The following is a 19,219-nucleotide window of genomic DNA, read 5'->3' as shown; positions in this document are numbered from 1 at the left end:
AGAAAAATTGCAAAATTGGTACCTAGATCCTAGCCGCTATGATCTAGAGCTATATCGGCAACGCTGCCTCGTGAATTGTGAAAATCATCTGTCAAACACATACCGACAACTGTATGGCTCTTCACAAACAAAATTGTCACTCGTCTACGAAAATATATTTGGGTTTTCAAAAACAGAATGAAATGCAGCTAAATGCATAGTCATATACATATGGATGGATACACCGATATTCAGCGGGGAGCGTAGTTCCCTCGCTCTGGAAGGAACTGGCTAGGGTGATACTGGTACGATACGAATCGGAAGCGCCGCGTGGTTGGTAAGAAGTAAGAACCACAGGAGCCATCACAGTCCACATATGGTGCTAGGAAACCACACATATTGCACTGAAACAATTATCGAACTCATCCAGTGAACGCTCATGTTGCCTAGTGTTCATGATCTGGTGCTTATCATGAGCAGATGATAGACATAAGGTGTGGAAAATAATGGTGTAGAGAAAATCAACTCTAAAACTTATCACTGCGCTATGAGCGGTGTGCGTTGACATTTCATAGGTATCACGATACTCTTCTACCTACCTAAAATAAGACACATTTCTCGTCCAATGTCGAGCTGGACAGATAACACGCAGTTCCTGATATCGTCAATCGTCATGTCAGATCTATAATAGCATTTCGCATCATTCTATGCCTGGGCAGCCAATCTGGCACCACAGAAGACGGGCTTTACTTTCAGTACACGTAAAACCGCGCACTGTAGATAGTATCTCAACATCACATGATCCACAGCTCCGATCACTGAATCGACGAGCTGGGGCGGGCGCCGAGTCTCCAGTGAGCCGTAGCGGCCACGGTGGCTCAAACAGATCCCTCACAGACCGGTTACGGTCACAGTGCTCCACCAGTGAGTCGTGTGGCGCCCGCAGTGGCTCCCTCAGTTCCGTCCGGACCGGCACAGCATTCCTTACAGAGTATCCGGTCACAGTGCCTCCCTCAACTCCGTCACAGAGCTGGGACAGCCTTATTGCCCCGCGCGACTTCCCTATTGAGCCGGTCCAGCCACAGTGGCGCCCTCAGCTCCACCGGTGAGCAGGGACAGTCGCCACCTCCATCCCGACACGTAGGTGTCGCGGCCGCGGCTTCTGACGCCAGGAGTGCCCCTGTCAAGCGCAGGCGGCTCTGCGACCTACTGTTCGTGGCGGCGGGCACGGATCGCACGTCTACCGAGAGTAGAGCCGACCGGCGGCTCTGAAACTCCCGCGGCTGCTCCCGATGCCGGGCGCGGTTCCCATCATTGTCGAGTGACGGCGCTGCGACCTACTGTTCGTGATGGCGGCGTGTGGGCCGCACGTCTGTCGACCGGCGGCTCTGCGACATACAGCCCCCGATACCGGGCGCGGATAGCATACCTGTCGATTGCACAGGAATAGCATGACCTACTGTTCGTGGTGCCGGCGCGCCAGCTCCTTGATCTGCTCGTAAGTGAGCCACATGCAGATGTTCCAGCTGACCAGGCGGCAGAACGACGGCAGGAACCTGGCGGCGGGGCGGGCTCCGGTCAGCGGCGCCGCACCGGGAGGGACAGCAGCTCGTGGAAATGCTAACACACGGAGTGTGCTGATCGCTCCGATACTATTCAGCACATCAGTAGCTTGCTAAGGGAACGGCATTGACATTGAATTTCGACCCAAAATAAATTAGTATGGTTCAAAGCATTTGTCTGCTGCGTATACCTACAACGTTTCCCTATCGAAAAATAAAAGGACAATCGAGCAAGCAAACCTGGAACATTCGTCTAGTCCTCAGTACTGACCCCTTGTAAAAGGCTCCGGGTCCCTCTTGCATGAACATGCGCACGGCGGCGTCCACGGCGCCCCTGTACTCGCCCGGCTGGGCGTTCATGTAGCGCGTCTTAATCACGTCCACCGGCGAGGCCACCACCGTGGCGCACAGACCTGTAAAAGTGAGAAACCACTGGTCAGAAACAGTTCTGAAAACGGCGACCCAACATATCACCGTGACACGCAGAATCTGTGAGGAAAGGATGCCAGCGAGACCGAGAGCCAACCACGGTGACTCAACAGAAAACAGAGAGCCTCGCAACGCCGGTACGTGATTGCGATTGGAATCAGCAGAGGGAGAGCGGCGTTGCCCGGGAGTCCCCAAGGGCTCACACATTGATAGGTGTGTGATTGATAGGGCACCCTAAGCCTTAATCCCCGAGAAATGTTTGAAACAGTGAAGCGATAGTGAACTATTAGGAACAGCTAGTCACATACGGAGGCGATCTCAGAGTAGCTTAGAGAGGGTTAGAGCTTTACCTGCCACGGCGGCGGCGCTGAAGTGCAGCGGGATGCCGTTCTGCAGCAGGTGGTAGTACAGCAGCGTGTCCTTGGTCACGTCGTAACACACCGTCTCTGCCACGTTCACGATCGCGTTACGCATCACGTTCGGCGTGAACCCTGTGAACAAGGGAGGCAGGGTTAGACGGGCGTCACTGGAGAGAAACAAAATGGCGGCGGGAGTCTGTCATATGCAAAATTTATAGCATGACCATCTATTTGGAAATGTAGTCGTAGAGCCTTATGGACTGCTGCGGCGAGCCAAATATTCCAACCATTCTCTGGCAGCCGGACGATCCCGTTGATGCACTGCGTAGTTGTTTACCGACTGCTGCGTAGTTGCTCGACTAAATTGATACACTCGAGCTACACTGAACCTCGCCCCAGTAGAACGCATCCCTCTCACATGTTCTCACCCATACGTTGATCGTCGGGGTGGACAAATCAGCCACCGAGAGCCCCCAGACAGAGCAGTGTCAGCGATTCCGCCACCCCTGACCTTGACTGAGGTGCGCGTATGACCCCGCGACCGTGCCAGACGCCCCCCCCCCCCCCTCCGCGTCACCGAGTGCGTTGCCAGGTGAACGGGCACGGTCGGTGTGACTGCCAAACGAACGGGCACCGGGCCAGGGCCCTCGCTCCCAGCCGAACGACCTGTCACTAATTAGCTGACAAAGCCTGCCAAACGTCCCTCGTCTAGCATGGTAACCCGTGTCGAAGTCGGTTGGTGCTTCAGCTTGTGCTGACCCTAGCACTTTTGAGGGGGGAGGGGTTAGCTGGACCACCTCCGGATTTTTCTGAATAACTCGTGAAAAAGCGGCTGATCGCAACATCAGATACCGCAACATGATAAGACACCTTTGAGATAAACAATTTCACACATACCCTGAAAACTTCATGACCCTTACAGAGGTGACATTTGATCTATGACCTATTTCCCGTCATGTCAGGCCCGTTGGCGTATGTCGGCGAATCGACGTGTCTTGGGTCGCGTTCTTTGTACAGGTCTCGCGGGTTTTAGCGGTAGGTTTTGCACCTAGAAAATTTAGTGTACCTCAGGCTATATCTTCGTCGTCTTAAACTTTTAAGTGTTGAAGATGCGATCGACTTGTTGGGTAACAAGCCGGCCATGATCGTGTAAAATGTCTTCATCGTAGATCGATTAGTTTCTGAGATATAACCGGAAATGTAAAAGTGCAAAACCTACCGCTTAATCTCGCGAGACCTGTACAATCACCGCCCTTCTCATCAACTGACCTTTCCAGAGGCCCTTGGTTCCCTCTGTTTTGAAGATTGTTCGGTAGGCTTGCAACGAGCTCTTGTATCGCGGAGGGCCCTTGGACTGGCTCTGGGCTTGCATCCTGACCTGAAAAGACAATTATTATCACTTGGGCGCGCCGTTGACGCTTCAACAATCATTACAAACCTCGTCGAAAACTTCGCAATGAGATCTTTCCTCAACGAATCAGTACGCAAGTATGCATGTTTGATAATTTATTATCTAAGTTTTGTTTTGCAATTCAGCGGCAGACGTCATCCTCGTAAGAAAAAGAAAGTAGTTTTTGTTCGACATATGCCATGACCCCCGGGTCAGCCGGTACGCCCTCACATACCTTGACGACGTCGGTGGGTTGCGCCACCATGACTGCCAGCGCTCCGGTAGTCATGCCGGCCATCACGCGCGTGGGGATGTTGACGTAGTTCTGGCTGGGACCTGCCAAACGGCGTCACACGTCACTGGAGCAGCCCGCGGGGTGTCGGGTGCTGGCACAAAGGGACGGTGCCTACGCAGCGGCCGAGGACAGGGTGGAGGCGGAGAGGACGGGGGGAGGCGGCTGTGGCAGAGAGACGGGTGCTCATTCTGTCTGAGATGAGCACGAAAACAGAATACGTGAATACGAATAGGTACGGGAAACAGAACGGCGAACTTCCAAAGCCAGAATCCCAGTGTACAATAGAGATGAAATCGAACACCATTAGCGTCCGATATGCGTATCTACACAGCACGCTCCTACATTTTTATTTTATGAGCTCACACACTTACTTCCGATGAAGGAGTGGTAGAACTCCTTGAATGTGTCGTACATGCCGAGTTTGATAGCCGAGAAGCACATTTGTCGCTGCAGTCCGGGCGCCAGACCTTTGTACAGCCCCCTGCGGCCAACAGCGCACGTCGTCAGTGGACCGTCCCAGTGGAGCTAACACGAACACATACGTAATACGAATACCCGGAACACCGTGACTCAGCAGTCACAAACACAGCACCCACAGAGAGCGCCCGCCGACTCACCTGGGTCCCTCCTCCGTGGCGATCGTTTTGATGGTCCCCAGCATGCCCTGGTATTTGGGCGGCGCGGCGCTCGATATCACGGCCTCCTCGTAGAACAGACTGACCCGCAGCAGGAAGCCAGACGTTTCGCCTTGCACCTGGAACGTGACAATAGGGACGGGTCACGAACGAGGCACGAGCTATTAATCCGCGAGACGGATAAAAGACTAATATAAATCGTTGAGAGATCACGGACATTTGATTATGAAATACCCGTTCAATTATTATAATCAGCATATTTTTTTTTTTAAATTTAGTCCGAATGGTTGAATGGGTGGATTTGAGGAATCAGAGCCCGCACTAAGCATAGCTTGTTGTGCTGACCCTGACTCCACCACCCGATCGCGCAATTCCAGTTGTATGGCAGAATTTTGTCCGAACGTTTCACGTGCCCTCACGACTGGACACGGCCCCCTCCGCTCACTCACGTTACCTGGCTTCTGTGCGGCCCCTGCCACAGACACGCACGCCATTACACGTAGGAGCTAAATGTGGCCGCCCGCACCGGGGCTTGAACCGGGCTCTCACCACCGGCTAAGCGTCGAATTCCGGCGCTTCAATCCACTCGGCCACGGAGGGGGATAGATAACAGTAGAACTGTTATCTACTGTTATCTATGTAACCAGTTAATAGAAATCCAATAAGCATTTCCGCAAACACATCTTTACGCATTTACTTGATGTGATATTTAGTGAAAACCTTTTGCTAATGCACTGTGCAATGGTTCACGAGACAAAGATGGACAACGAGGCCAAATAAGCTGAATCATGTTAGAGTGAAATCAACAGTGAAGAAGTCAATCGGCCAAAGCACGACAACAAATTCCTGCACATTCTGTATTGGAAGTTATGTGCTTGAGAAGTCGTACCCAACTACACAAAAGTTATACGCACTTCAACTACGAACTCATCGGCCTTAAGAGGAAGACGTTATAAGTTCAACAATGGCATCACGGCCACAGGGTGTCCAGGCAGAAACGACCAATCGAATTGATCGCGACTGGTGGGATTCAGATAGCGTGGTGCCCAGTGCCTGTGCCGCACCTCTGCACTTTACGACCGTATTGAAGCCTGGCCCTCATAGCATAGCCTCATAGACCTCACAGCCTCGCCGCAGACCACGGTTTATGTTCCTAACATCCGTCGGCGGGCGCCGGTCTGCCCGGAATGGGGTCGCGGACCGGCGCAGAACGTTGCTGCCTCCGCCGCCGCTCTCTGTTGGCGTGTGCCCCGGAGCGGTGCGCAAACACGGATTACGTGCGGGCCCGCTGGTCTCTCCACCAGACCCCGGCCGGGTGCGGTCACACCAAGGTCGCCGCCAGGACACCGCGAGGTCACACGCACCACCCCGGCTGTTTTGGGTGCCGCCTTCTCGGAGCGGACCGGGCGAACGTTTCCTGTCCTGGCGCCACCAGTTCAGATAAATATTGTCCGGTCACTGTGACAAAATAGTCTCCCTCTGTTTAGAGTGCTTGCCACTGCGACTTTGACGGCAGAGAGCTCAAACCGTAGCCACTGGGCCGGACGCCGAGCCGGCCAATGATATGCAAATTAGCGCAGGGTAGTGATGCAAACTCTAACCATACCAAGATGTTGACAGGCGACGTACAGGTCGGGTTGGCGTAGCACTGCCCGAGCGTAGGCTCATCAGACTAACGCAGAGCGCATGTAGCATTAGTTTCAAGGTGCCAAGGTCATCTGCTTAAGAGCATTGGCGCCGATGATGCCAGTTGCCGAATCTATCTGCTGCGTGAACGGTCATCCCCATTTTCTCCTGCATGTGGGTTGAATATGAAAATCCAGCATTGAGCAGGGTATGTCGCGCGGGGCCTTGACGGTGAGCACCTATAGTGCTGCTCTGCGAAAACTTCAGTAGTAGAGATGCCCTTTTTTTGAACCCGCAAACCCGCTTTCTGCGGGTTTTCAAAACCCGCAGGGTTTTTGGCGGGTTCGAGAAGCAAAACTTGTCGTGTGGCGGGTATTTGGCGGTCAGACTTTAGAACCTATAATTTTCTTTTTTTTAGATGCAAAACACAATGCCAAGTGCATTTGCTCAGGTTAACAATACAATATTCATCAAAACAACTTTTAAAACAACCAAATATAAAAATATATCAAGGAAGCACATTTCAAATGCAAAACTGAAAACAACCAGCAATAGCATCCACAGTCTAGCAATGACCAAACCAGGGTACAAACAACAAACTGCAAAGCATAAATAAATGCTGATGAAAGCATTACATAAAACATAAAAGAACCTGAAAGCAAACTTATAGGAAGCTGAACTGAAGTCTATGTGCAGTGTGCACTAGATATACATTATGGAAGAACCCAGACTAAAATGAGATGTTGATGTTGAAAATCAGAGCAAATGCCACATGTTACTTAATTTGCGTCTGGTCGGCATAAAAAAGAGCTAAACAAAATTTGATGCAAATTCATTGATTACCTATCCTACTCTATGTTCTGTCTGGTTCTGTCCCATCCTATATTACGAAAATAACACACCAATTACCTGCAATTACCCTTACAAAAAATCAAAATATTGACTGGCATGCGGCCCAAACATAACGCAATACAATACTGGCGCACTTTCGACATTCTGACAAGGATTGGCATTTGACTGCGTCAATTTTGGTCTCTGAGGCGAAGGAAAGCTGTCATTGATGACGCAATAATAATTTCACAATCAATTTTTCTGTCTTGGTTTTTGAATACCTCAAAATAGCAGTTATACATGTTACAAAACCACGTAGCTGGTCGCATTTATTTCTTTTGTCTTTGACTCTTTTTACGTCCTTATCATTTGTATGCCGATTGCCGAGAGAGGACCGGCCGGAGAGCATTACCAAGACCAACTATAAAATCAGTGGCGCAGCCAGGATTTCGTTTCGGGGGGGGGGGGTCATCGCTTCCAAAGCGGGCCCCCTAGTGTGCGGGCCCCCACCCATTTTTCAGAATCTCTCCATATTTCATACGCATTCTGCTGGGCGGGCCCCCTTTACCTGCACGATAACCCTGAGCGAGTTTGAATAAGAAAATTTGCATAGAACAGTAGCTCGGTAATCACCCGGTCTTCACTTTTTACGCAAATTGACCACGACAGAAATATGTTACTATGACGTATGACTTCGTATCTTTCGAGTCCGATATGAGCCCCAATTCCGCAATATGCATAGCATATTATATGCAATCGGAACTGTTGCCTGCTTCTGTCGCACAAGATTTAAAAGTAGTCCCATGTGCCTGTCGTCATCTATTGGCTGCTGTAGTAGATTGTGCTTTTATTCTTCTTCATTACGTGAATTCGCTCGTAAGAAGTTTTAACCCTCGCCGGCACAGGGGGGAGGGGTTGATGCAGCCCCCTAAGGTTTTTTTTTCGCGAAGAACTCGCGTAAAAAAGCGGCTGATCGCGACGTAACTTCCATAGTGCGCTGAAATTCGCGCAACTTATAGAACAAGGATGGGTAACGTGCCTGTGAAGAGTCACAGCTCGATCGGGCCGGTGGTGAGCACATGGCGCGTGCTCAAAAAGTGCAAATTCGCGTCATAGACTTTACATGCATAAATCGGCTTGCAAAAATGGGCGACAATGGCTCAACTTGCCCGACACGGGTCCGGTCCCCGTGCAGTATCTCGGTAACCGTGGGTCCGATCGGCACGAGGAACACAGTATCGTGCATGAGAATCGAACGGGCTATCGAATGGTGTGCGGTGCAGGGATGGCACGCGCCACGTGCACCCGTGAGGGCACTTATGCTTGAAAAATTGACGTTTTGGACGGATTTTGGACTTAATGCTATTTTTGGGTGACTGTCAGACGGAGCGGGTTCAAACAACGCTTGTTGGCAAGAGAAATGTACCTACCGCCTCTCATGGGAAAATTGTGAAAAGCTAATTGATCAAAAACAAGGTGGAACAAATTGCTGGAGAAAATAGCATTTGCTTATGACTTACTTAATTACAGGGGTTTTGCTACATAACCTGGTATGTTTGACAATTGAAATGGGCATAGATTGGAAGAGCATTCAATTGTGACCAAGGTCCAATCATCGCTTTTGCATGACGAGCAACAATATTCTTAAGAATATAAATGTTTCAAACCTCTACATAGTAATTCATCGATGGCTTTCACTCTTCAATAACCTACGCCAACCTATGTCACTTGGCATGTTCTATAGTAGAACGCATGGTTATTATCAGACACGAGCACCTCGATGCGATGGATATTTTTCCCAAAACCAAAATGCTTAGCCGTCAAAAGGCAATCGACCGTAATGGATACATAACCCACAGACACAAGACCAACCAAACGCCCACCGATCGAAAATACCCCTTATTCGCGTTGCGAAGCAAGCGGGTCACCCTAGCGGGCCCCATTCACCCGGGGGCTCGGGCCCTATCCACATGGGGGACCAAGCCCTATCCATACGGGGGCCCGGGCCACGTTCACCTGGGCTCCGGGCCTCGTCCACCCGGGGCTCCGGGGCCCGCCCACCAGGGGGCCCGGGCCCCATCCAGCCGGGGGCCCGGGCCCCGTCCACCCGGGGCCTGGGGTCCGTACTCCCGGGGGCCCGGACCCATCCATCGGGGGCCCTGGCCCCATCTACCCGGGGGGCCGTGCCCCATCCACCTAAGGGGCCCGGGCCCGTTCTCCCGGGGCCCGGGCCCCATCCACCCGGGGGCCTGTGCCCTATCCACCCAGGGGCCCGTGCCCTATCCACCCAGGGGGCCCGGGCCCGTTCTCCCGGGGCCCGGGCCCCATCCAACCGGGGGTCCGGCCCCGTCCACCCGGGGCTCAGGGCCGTTCTCCCGGGGGCCCGGGCCCCATCCAGCCGGGGGCCCGGGCCCCCTCCACCCAGGGGGCCCGGGCCCGCTCTCCCGGAGCCTCGGGCCCCATCCACCCGAGGGGCCTGGACCCGTTCTCGCGGGACCCGGGGGTCCGGGCCCCGTCCACCCGGGGCCCGTTCTCCCGGTGGCTCGGATCCATCCACCGGGGCCCCATCCGCCGGGGGGCCCGGGCCCTATCCACCCGGGGGCCCGGACCCATCTACAGGGGGCCCGGGTCCCATCCACCCAGGGGGCCGGGCCCGTTCTCCTGGGGGCCCGGGCCCTGTCCACCTGGGGCCCCAGGCCGACCCCTCACCCGAGGTGTCGCAGTGGGCATTTCTCGAAGCGGGCTCGTCCGATTAGATTAGGACCTCTCTCTCTCCTCTCTCTCTCTCTCTCTCTCTCTCTCTCTCTCTCTCTCTCTCTCTCTCCCTCTCTCTCTCTCTCTCTCTCTCTCTCTCTCTCTCTCTCTCTCTCTCTCTCTCTCTCTCTCTCTCTCACTCTCTCTCTCGAGCGGGCCCCTGACAGAAATTTCGGGGGGGTCAGCTGACCCTCTGACCCCCCCTGGCTGCGCCACTGTATAAAATTATTACATTTTATTTAGTATTTACTGTCCCTTTATTTCCTAACCGGTGATTAACCTCTGCATTGTAAAACTTTAGCTGTTGTGTAAAATAATATTATCAGAATGGCACATTAATATGCATTATACAACGGTGTTTTCGCAACAAGTTCGCACTAACTACGGCTGCAATAATTTAGTCGCTGTAACATTCCTTGCAATCAGCTGTTGCTGACGCTTCTGACGCATGTTTCCAAAAATGCGTGGTTCATTGGTTAGTTGGTTTTTGCTGGGCTTTTGCATCATTTGTTTTATGTGTAAATCACGGAACTCTATAATGTGGAATGCGCATCGGCCGCCAAATGGTGTCCAACGGTGCCGCCATGTTGCGCAGACCAGAAAGCGGCCGCCGCCTGTGCTGGAGAATAGGGAATTCGGGACCTCGATTTACGTTTGCGGTCGCTGCATCCGTTACGCTCAAGCTATGTGGACACGGAACCCGGCATCTTACGCAGAATTGAGTGGAGAACAAGATGAAATCCTAAAAAATCATCAGATACAAGGAACTTATACGTTAAACCCTTATAAGTCAGTGGGGAAATATGAAAATTGCTATTTTGGCGTCGAGAATGATCTGAAACTATCTCAAGCATATAAAATCATGATTTCATGCACTCTTTGCAAGGTTCTATGCTTCATATTTGCATTGTTGCCCTTGCGTGACGTCATTTGTGACGTCACAAGGGTCACAATTGTTCTTCAATAACTCCCGATCAAATTGAGCTAGCGAGTCGGGAAAGCCACCAATGGACTCAGGAAGATCTGCCGAATCGAATGATATGCGACATGACCTCTTTCGACCAACTTCGTGACCTGGGGGTGCTGACCTGAGCTTGACCTGAGGTCAGAACCCTAAGTTGACCTGACCCGAACAAAAAGTATATCACTCGATGCGTCTGAGCTAGCTGAACACGATGATGCCGAAATCGCGGCTCTACGGCCATTTTTGGCGAAGTTATTTACCAAAAACCGATCCCGTGCCTTAGATCACTTGACCTGACCTCAGAGGTCACCGGTTGACCTGAGACCCTTACAGCGGGTTTCTACCAGTCACTCTGCATTATACTTTGCCGCATACGACCACTTTACCGCTTAATTCTAGTTTAATTAGCGGCGCATTAGCGAGGTGGGTTCATCAACCCCCTCGGCCGGGGCAAATGTAGGTCCGGCGAGTGAATTTGAGGAATTCTGAAGATACGATCGTGTTCCCCACTCAATTCTGCGTAAGATGCCGGGTTCCGTATCTACGTAACTTGAACGTAACGGATACGGCGGCCGCAAACGTAAATCGAGGTCCCGAATTCCCTATTCCTCAACACAGGCGGCAGCCGGTTTCTGGTCTGCGCAATATGGCCGCCACCGTTAGACACTACGGCCAATAGGGTTGAAGCGGCGGTGCTCCCCTGTGGTGTAAATCGACTGGATACGCATTATTCACCGTGTCACTATTTATTTTTAACTGGAAATCGCATATCTTTTTATATCAACATTCATTTTGATAACAGTATCATTCCAGAAGCCTAACATTGAGAGGAACCAGAGTGACATTTTGATCCTCAGCCAATGCTGAAGGGTAAGGTGAGAGAAAGATTTTACTGAATTCTTTTCAGAAAGGAATTTCAAATGTATTGATGCGTTATTCGTTTTCCATTGTCCAGTGTGCACTTCCTGAGGACTTAGCATAGCAATTTCAAGCACTGGCGGTCGCAGCCGCTAGCAAAAGGGGGGGCCAAAGTCACACTCGCGGGACATAACATTTATACGTCACCGGAAGGGGGGGGGGTGATCGGCCAATTTTTTACGTCCACGAGGTGCCGCGCAGTTGGCATTACTTATGCTTCATCCATCTGATTCTTGCGTGAAATTTTTAAGCTCAATTTAAGGCAAAATCACCAGTTCCATTTCCCGTCCCACGGTGCTTCCACCGGTCGGCCCACTGCACCATGACGACGGATCGGTGTAGCATAGGTATACTGGAAGGTCAGGCACGCGGATTCATGACCAGTTACCACTATAAAACAATTCGGAAAAGTACAGATACCTCTTGCTTTGAACAGGCATGTGAAACCCAGAGAGCATTTTCAGACTATGACATTTACCCATATAGGTAATATACCTAGCTGTGTGGCGGCGGGAGAGAGTAGGTACACCGACCTCTGGAGACCCCCCACAGGTTCCGAGCTTTTAAAATTGGCATCTGAGGGCCGCGCGCGACTCCTGCGGGGCTTCGCAGCGGCTCTATTGGGGCTCACTCAACCTGCCTAGTCTTACTGCTAAAAAGACTGGCCCTGAGCCCTAAGGACTTCATCAGTCTCTGCCAGCCCCAGGACCCACACCGGCTCATGGGGTCCCGATGTCGAAATATGAGGGAATCTGCGCCGGACCATCAGGACGCAAAGTAATCTCGATCAGGACCAACGTAAGGCTGTGCCGGAGACTGCGTGAGCCCTCTGATCTTCAGAAACCCACCCATGTATGTTTTCACGTAGAGGCCAGTTTAGGGCCCTCAGAGACCAGTACAGGGCCTGCAAACTACAAAGGCCAGTAGTTTGAGACAATCAGTGACCGAGTTGGGCTCTCAGAGGCTAATGTGGGTTATTACAGGCCAACATGGGCCCTCAGAGGTCAGCGTGGGGCCCTAAAAGACCGGCATGAGCCGTCGTTGGACCCCAGAGGCCAGCAGAGGGCCCTCAAAGGCCAAGATGGGCCCTCCTCAAATGCCAATGCAGGCCCTTAGAGGCCGGCATCGGGTCTTCAGCAGCCAGTGCGGGGCCCTCATTGGCACCTTAAGGTTCGTCTTGGGACACCACAGACAGAAATAAGGCCACCAGAGACCGGTGTGAGACCCTCAGACGCCGGTTGGGACCCCTGAGGCCGGTTAGGGGCCCTCATAGGCCAGATGTGGGGTCTCAGAGGTTGATGTAGGCTCTTAGCGGTCAACGTGGGCACTTGACCGCCACTGAAGTTCCCTCAGAGGTCAGTGTAGGACGCTCAAAGACCGGTGTGGGAGCTATATTAATTATTAATAGCTGGGCGTGGGTTTTTTGAGCCTCGTGACGATCGAATAATTGCCAGGGCCCCATACACCTATATGGGGGCCCATTGGTTGTTTGAGGGGGGGGGGGGGGCAAATGATATGATGGCCCCCTTTATTGACCTTTGGGGGGGGGGGCATGGCCCTGATGCCCCCCCCCCCCCCCGCGACCGCCACTGTGTACACATTACACACATGCCTCTGAGATTACATACTAGCTCATGCAAACTCTATGCAGGCCCCGGAGTTCCCACGCTAATCCTTAAGAAACCAAGCCGGCATGCGGCGTCACCACCGGGCTTCTGAGGTGCACAGCACCAACCCATGAGGTCTTACTTTATGTCTTAGAGCCAATCTCCTTTAGCAGGGCCCACCCACCACTGCCGAAGAGGGTCTCATGCCAGCCATTGCTGGGCCTACGAGAGCCTCAAGTAAACCCACGCTGATATTCCATATAAGATCCGGCCATACTCGTGAGCCGGTGCCAGCGACGCTGACCACCAAATTGACAGAATGCGAAACTGAGCCCACTCATGAGTGAAATTTACGTCCTTTGATGGCGCAAGAAAGAAAATGAAACATACGAAAAGCTTTTCTAGGACTTTTGTTCGATCTGAAAGGTGGGGCCAAAAGATAGTATGGCCCCACCTTTCAGCACCAAAGGGGGGGCCATGGCCCCCGTGGCCCCCCCCCTGGGACCGCCAGTGATTTCAAGTCCTTACTATTTGTTTGGCTGTCTTTTTCTGCACAACAATGAAGCAAGTAAGGTTTATATAGCTCTAGCATTGACCCAGCTGTATTTTTTCCTTGCAAAGGCAGGTTTTTAAAATTGCGGGTTTTTTGCGGGTTCGGCTCAGCCAAAATCAGCTTGCGGGTAGTTGTGGTTGGGCAAGGGGTAGCTGCGGGGCGGGGCGGGTAATGAAATTGCAAACTTGGTGCATCTCTATTCAGTAGTGATGCACAAAATTAGCCCGTCGAGCAGCAGAGGAAGAATTATGTGAAATGCAACGGACATGTCACCATAGCCCTGGCGTGTTACAGACAAAACAAAAACAGATCGCGCCCTTCTCTTCAATGTAACTGATCGTCTGATCTCGCACTGTGACCTAAGGTTCGTGGTCCTATCGGACAGGCCCGACTTTCATCGGGAAGCCACTGACTTGCAGTCTGACTTTGGCCGTGTCCGCACTGACCTACAGTCTGTGTCCCCACTAACCTGGAGTCTGTGCCCCCAGTCTCACTGACCTGCAGTCTGTGTCCCCAGTCTCACTGACCTGCGGTCTGTGTCCGCAGTCTCACTGACCTGCGGTCTGTGTCCCCACTGACCTGCAGTCTGTGCCCCCACTGACCTGCAGTCTGTGTCCCTAGTCCCCACTGACCTACAGTCTGTGTCCCCACTGACCTGCAGTCTGTGTCCCCACTGACCTGCAGTCTGTGTCCCCACTGACCTGCAGTCTGTGTCCCCAGTCTCACTGACCTGCAGTCTGACTTTGGCCGTGTCCAGCGGGAACGTCATGGCGTCTGCGATGCAGGCCGACGTGCCGGCCACCAGCAGTCGCTCCACCATGCTGTTGTGGGCGTGCGGCACGCCCGTGCGCGGGGTGCCCTGCTGAGCCATGGCTGCTGTGAAGGTAGGTACTGCTGCTCCTGCTGCTGACGCTACAGTCCACCAAAGACTGGGCTGCTACCTGAAAGGGACGACACATGATTGAACGCCGGCCCCGTGGACACGTATTACTTTGTTTTAGCAGAATACGCGGTGTTCCAAAGACAGGCGACAAAGGAACGATGGAACGATGGAAAGGAAAGGAACGATGAAAACTGCCTCACAGTGGGAACAATAAAACGAATATAGAAAATATATAATCAATAAGTAAGTATACGGGCAACACGTAAAAGAAATGCTTTCTTCGAGCAAAGAGAGGGATCAACTGGAGACTGGATACACAAAACATTAGCCCACTATCGCAGCAGGTGTAGGTATACCTAAGGGTCACTCGGCCCGCCCCTCAGTCCGTCGGTCGATCGTCCGCCACCATCACCCACACCGTGTTACTCCGCCGCCACCCGGCGCGCCACTGCCGCCGCCGCCGCGCCGCGCCTCGTCTCCGGCCGGGCAACAGCGGCGGCCCCGGCCCCCCTCTATCGACCTGGCCCACCGTACCCCGGCGCTCCGCCACAGCTCCGGCAGGACGGCCGTCAGGGTCGGGGTCGGTGGGTTAGACTAAGGCAATGAATGTGTGCTGTGTAGATGGTGGTTCGAGGAACCGCCGTTATTTGTTGCTGGGGAGATGCTGACTGATGGGGGACACGGTGCTATATGAGGAGGTAGAGCGGCAGCTTTGGGAACCAGGATATGGCGTCATACGGCGGACCGAATCTCCGACAGCAGGCTGAGTCAGCAGTTTCCTTGCTACTCCCAGTTGTATCTGCCCCGGTATCGCACTGGGCAATGTGCATCCGATCTGAGCGCCACGCAATGGCAAAAGAACCGTCGCCTGCAGACTGCAGTAAGCAAGGTTATTTGTGCAAGCAGAGCTTAGCTTCAAACCGGATAATGCCAGAAACAATGGTGAAGCCAGGGTTAGGAGTCTGTTTACCACACTCAGCCTACCGAATGTCCCTAAATGAAGCACAATCACATAGCCGTATTGATATTTTCGTCGTCGTACCGCCTTGTTTACGCTACTTCACGCCCTCATTTCCAGACCTCATCGATACGACGCATCTCACCCGGGTGCGAGGCCGCTCGGTCCGAAGTCCAGTCCAAACCACCTCACTTCCACGTCCCATCCTTACGGTTCCCGCCTGCCCTGGCTCCAACCAGTCCACCCGGGGACGGACTTTGTTCGCCACGGTCCCGCCGTGCGCCGGTCGCTGCCGCTCTGCGAGCTGTCATGGCTGTGTCTGCTGCCAGTCCCCGGCCCGGCCCAGCTCCTGACGTGCCCCGCTGGACTCGGAGAACGGGGGCACATGACCCGTCACCACCCTCCCCGGGTGGGGCGACCCATGGCCGTCCAGGCGGTGACAGATAAATACAGCCCGCGGTATTATAACAGGCCATGACGCCATATCACGCCACGATGGGCGGCGCCAGATGGCCCAGGGGTATATGGACTATGGCTCTTGACTGACTGGTACGGGGGGGGGGGAGGGGCAGAGCTCTGACTGACCGTCGTAGAGGGTATGGACTATGGCTCTGATTGAGCTGGAAGGACTGTCCGTGAAAATTAAAATGTTTTCCCAACATAAACAAGCATTACCAATAGGAGGTGCGGTGAACAGTTGGGGCCCGGTGACGGTGGACAGCCGCAGAGGTCAGGGGACGGGCGTTGATGTGTCGCGATGAGCGGCTCGATACCGGTCATACATGTTCAGGAGGCAGCACCGGCCAGGGTCACACCGGGAGGACGACGCGCGCGGAGGTCACCGTCGGATTCAACCGGTCCTGCGACCGGTCATCGGCTAAAAACAAATACCCTGAACTTTCTGAACTGCATGCTGTCGACCCCAAGGCGCGGTAACTGGTGATTTTATTCGATACAAAAAAGTCACAAAATAATGCATTTTGAGGGGTTGGAAAATGTAGAATGAGTAGATAGATTTGATATCTACCTACCTATTCCCATCATCTATCACAAACAGAGAAAACCGAACCTTGTTGTCACTAGTTCAGTTGTCCCTGGTTCAGTTGTCATGGACTTCTCGTCTTTTACAGTCGCGTTGGAGCGTGGTGCATCTCATTAGAGCCTAGAACGTGGCACTGTGGCAGTCACGGTACGTCACGCTACGGGGCAGACCAGTATTTTGTCCAATATCAATTCTCATTGATCGGTGCGAGTATGGCTATGTCTGGTTGATGGAAGGTAGGCATGTAACGTTTATCAGGAAAACAAAAGTAAACCTCAATGCAAGCATTAGCATTTTAAATCCTGATCCAAACATGCCAGAACCTCTGTAGTGCCACTCGGTAGCAATTCCAAGCAGCTTCGTCACCCGTCAACGTCGCCGGTGCTGCCGTGTGATCATAAACTGACCCTGAAAACTGTCCTCTGGGACGCCAGCCGTCGAGCCAATTTCCTAGGAAACAGCCGTGCATTTAGCTATCAGTGACCGACACCATCCCGTGACATCAGACAAGCAGTATCGTGACCTGGAGGCACCCGACTGCCGAGAACAGTGGCGGCGGACCCACTCGGTCGGCCGGCAGTAGGCAGTGTCTGCCCGACCGGACAGAACCGGCCGGCGCCGGACCGACCGACCACCGCCGGCGGCGGGCCGGTCGGCGAGCGCTCCTCTGTTCGCACACAGGGTGCCTGCTCACCGCGGCCCCTAACGACAGCGACGTCACCGCCTCGACACACATCCATCTGGCAGCTCTGGCTGGCAACAGCACCGGCTTACCCCTACCGGCGCCGAGAGAAGCGTCCGCTTTTTGCCGACAGCTCTGAAACGCCGCGTGGTAAAGGAGTTTGTACAGTATATCTAAAAAGTATGTCCCCTGGTTTGGCTCTCCCACAGGAGGCGAATCGGTAACTTGGCTGAATCCCAGTTGCGGCACCCGGCCGCCAGGGTCGCTGCCGCGCGAGCGGCCTTGACCGCTCGCATGTCATTGGCAGTTCGGTCCCTCCCCATCTATACCGAGGTGGGGAGGGGAGAAGAGGGGAAGAGAGGGGAGGGAGCGGCATCCGCTCGGTACTTGGCGATACCTGGCTGACCCCGCGCTCCCTCGCTGACCTTTGTCCTGCCCTCAGGCGAAGCCCGACTTCCTGGCCTGTAGCGGCCGGGCGGAAAACCGAGCTCGCGGGGCGCGACTCCATTGGCCCAATCTTATAAATGGAATGCTGTCGTATTCACGGCATTAGATAATATTAATAGTGATACCAGCAGTGGATGTGGTAAAATACAGTCCAAAATAAACGAAAGCACACGATTCGTGCATAATGCGCCCTCCCATTCAAATAAGCCCGCCCACTTCGATAGATGGTGTAGTTTCTTAGGGCGTAAAAGATGCAAAACACTACCGATTTTTTTTTTAGCTCGGCCACTGGGACCGACAATATAGAATTGACTGAAATGCATGAAAACCATTTTGCATTTAGGTAATAGCCGTTTTCTGCACCCAAACTTTAGCCAATGACGTCCTGTCCATTCTAAAGCGTTTATAAGATTGGTCCCAGCACCCGATTTTATATGAGGAAGTCGTTTAAAAAGCATCTTATTTCTAACGAATTTATTATTATGGCCACTTTTACAGGACGTCTATAGAGCTTTGACTTTTACATTTCTTCCTCGTTCAGGAGAAACGTTTTAACCCTCACCGGACCTTCAGATTTTCTGAATACCGAGGGGACGTTGGGGGTTGGAAGTGAGGAAACAACCCCCTTCGCCGATTCGCCCCTAATTGAGCTAGAGCCTCACGAAAGAAACGATCGTGTGCGTCGTTACGAAATGCAGCGATTGGTCTCCGATTTAAGGACCAGGGTCAGCCGATGACTTCGGAGGTCAGGTCAAGTGGCCCAAGGCACAGGTTCGGTTTTTGGTAAATAACTTCGCTAAAAATGATCGCAGATCCGCGATTTTAGCAGCATCGTGTTTATCTAGCTCAGGCGTGTCGAATGGTATACTTTTTCTTCGGGTGAGATCAACTTAACCCTCGCCCGTATTGGTGTTTTTCCAGCCGCGAACGTATAAGGAGGGGGGGTCCGTTGGACCCCCCCTTGCCGTTTCGCCCCTGATCGAGCTAGAGCTTCGCGGAAAAAACGAGCGTGTTGCCCGTGACGAGAGGAAGCCGATGATACCTAATTTTAAGGTCCTAGGTCATTGGTTGACCTTGCAGGTCAGGTCAATGACCCCAAAGTCGGGAAAATCGGGACCTGTTAGAACGTCGTAAAATGTGGCTGCGATGGGGTTTTTCGGGGCGCTGATCACGAATATCATGTTAGTTTTGATCACAGATGATGTCTTTATGCATTAAGTCCAGGTCGGGTCAGGTCAGGTCAGGTCAACCAGTAGGGGTCCTGCCGGGTATTCCTAGTAGGTGTCAACCGCCTCTGATAGCTTC

General features: G+C 52.9%; 1 protein-coding gene across 2 annotated transcripts in view; it reads right to left on the bottom strand.

Annotated features, from left to right (window-relative positions):
• Positions 1–133: 133 nt before the first annotated feature.
• Positions 134–19,219, bottom strand: part of LOC122383800 (mitochondrial uncoupling protein 2-like) — a 30,034-nt gene continuing 10,948 nt past the window's right edge. Inside the window, exons 1-9 of one of the 2 annotated variants that reach the window (XM_043370558.1) lie at positions 15,142–15,271; positions 14,633–14,843; positions 4,632–4,768; positions 4,386–4,495; positions 3,955–4,055; positions 3,599–3,707; positions 2,321–2,461; positions 1,813–1,954; positions 134–1,535 (exon numbers count right to left, since the gene is read on the bottom strand). In XM_043370558.1, the coding sequence (XP_043226493.1) occupies positions 1,436–1,535; positions 1,813–1,954; positions 2,321–2,461; positions 3,599–3,707; positions 3,955–4,055; positions 4,386–4,495; positions 4,632–4,768; positions 14,633–14,773 (981 nt within the window). In that variant the 5' untranslated portion in view covers positions 14,774–14,843; positions 15,142–15,271 and the 3' untranslated portion in view covers positions 134–1,435. Of the gene's footprint in view, positions 1,536–1,812; positions 1,955–2,320; positions 2,462–3,598; positions 3,708–3,954; positions 4,056–4,385; positions 4,496–4,631; positions 4,769–14,632; positions 14,844–15,141; positions 15,272–19,219 lie in introns of those variants that run through there. The other variant, XM_043370557.1, reaches the window with a different exon arrangement.

The sequence above is a fragment of the Amphibalanus amphitrite genome, unplaced genomic scaffold (assembly GCF_019059575.1).
Source record: "Amphibalanus amphitrite isolate SeventyFive unplaced genomic scaffold, NRLGWU_Aamphi_draft 000174F_arrow, whole genome shotgun sequence".
NCBI classification, from domain to species: domain Eukaryota; kingdom Metazoa; phylum Arthropoda; class Thecostraca; order Balanomorpha; family Balanidae; genus Amphibalanus; species Amphibalanus amphitrite.
Note: the sequence above shows the minus strand (reverse complement) of the source record. Positions and strands in the feature narration are given on the sequence as shown.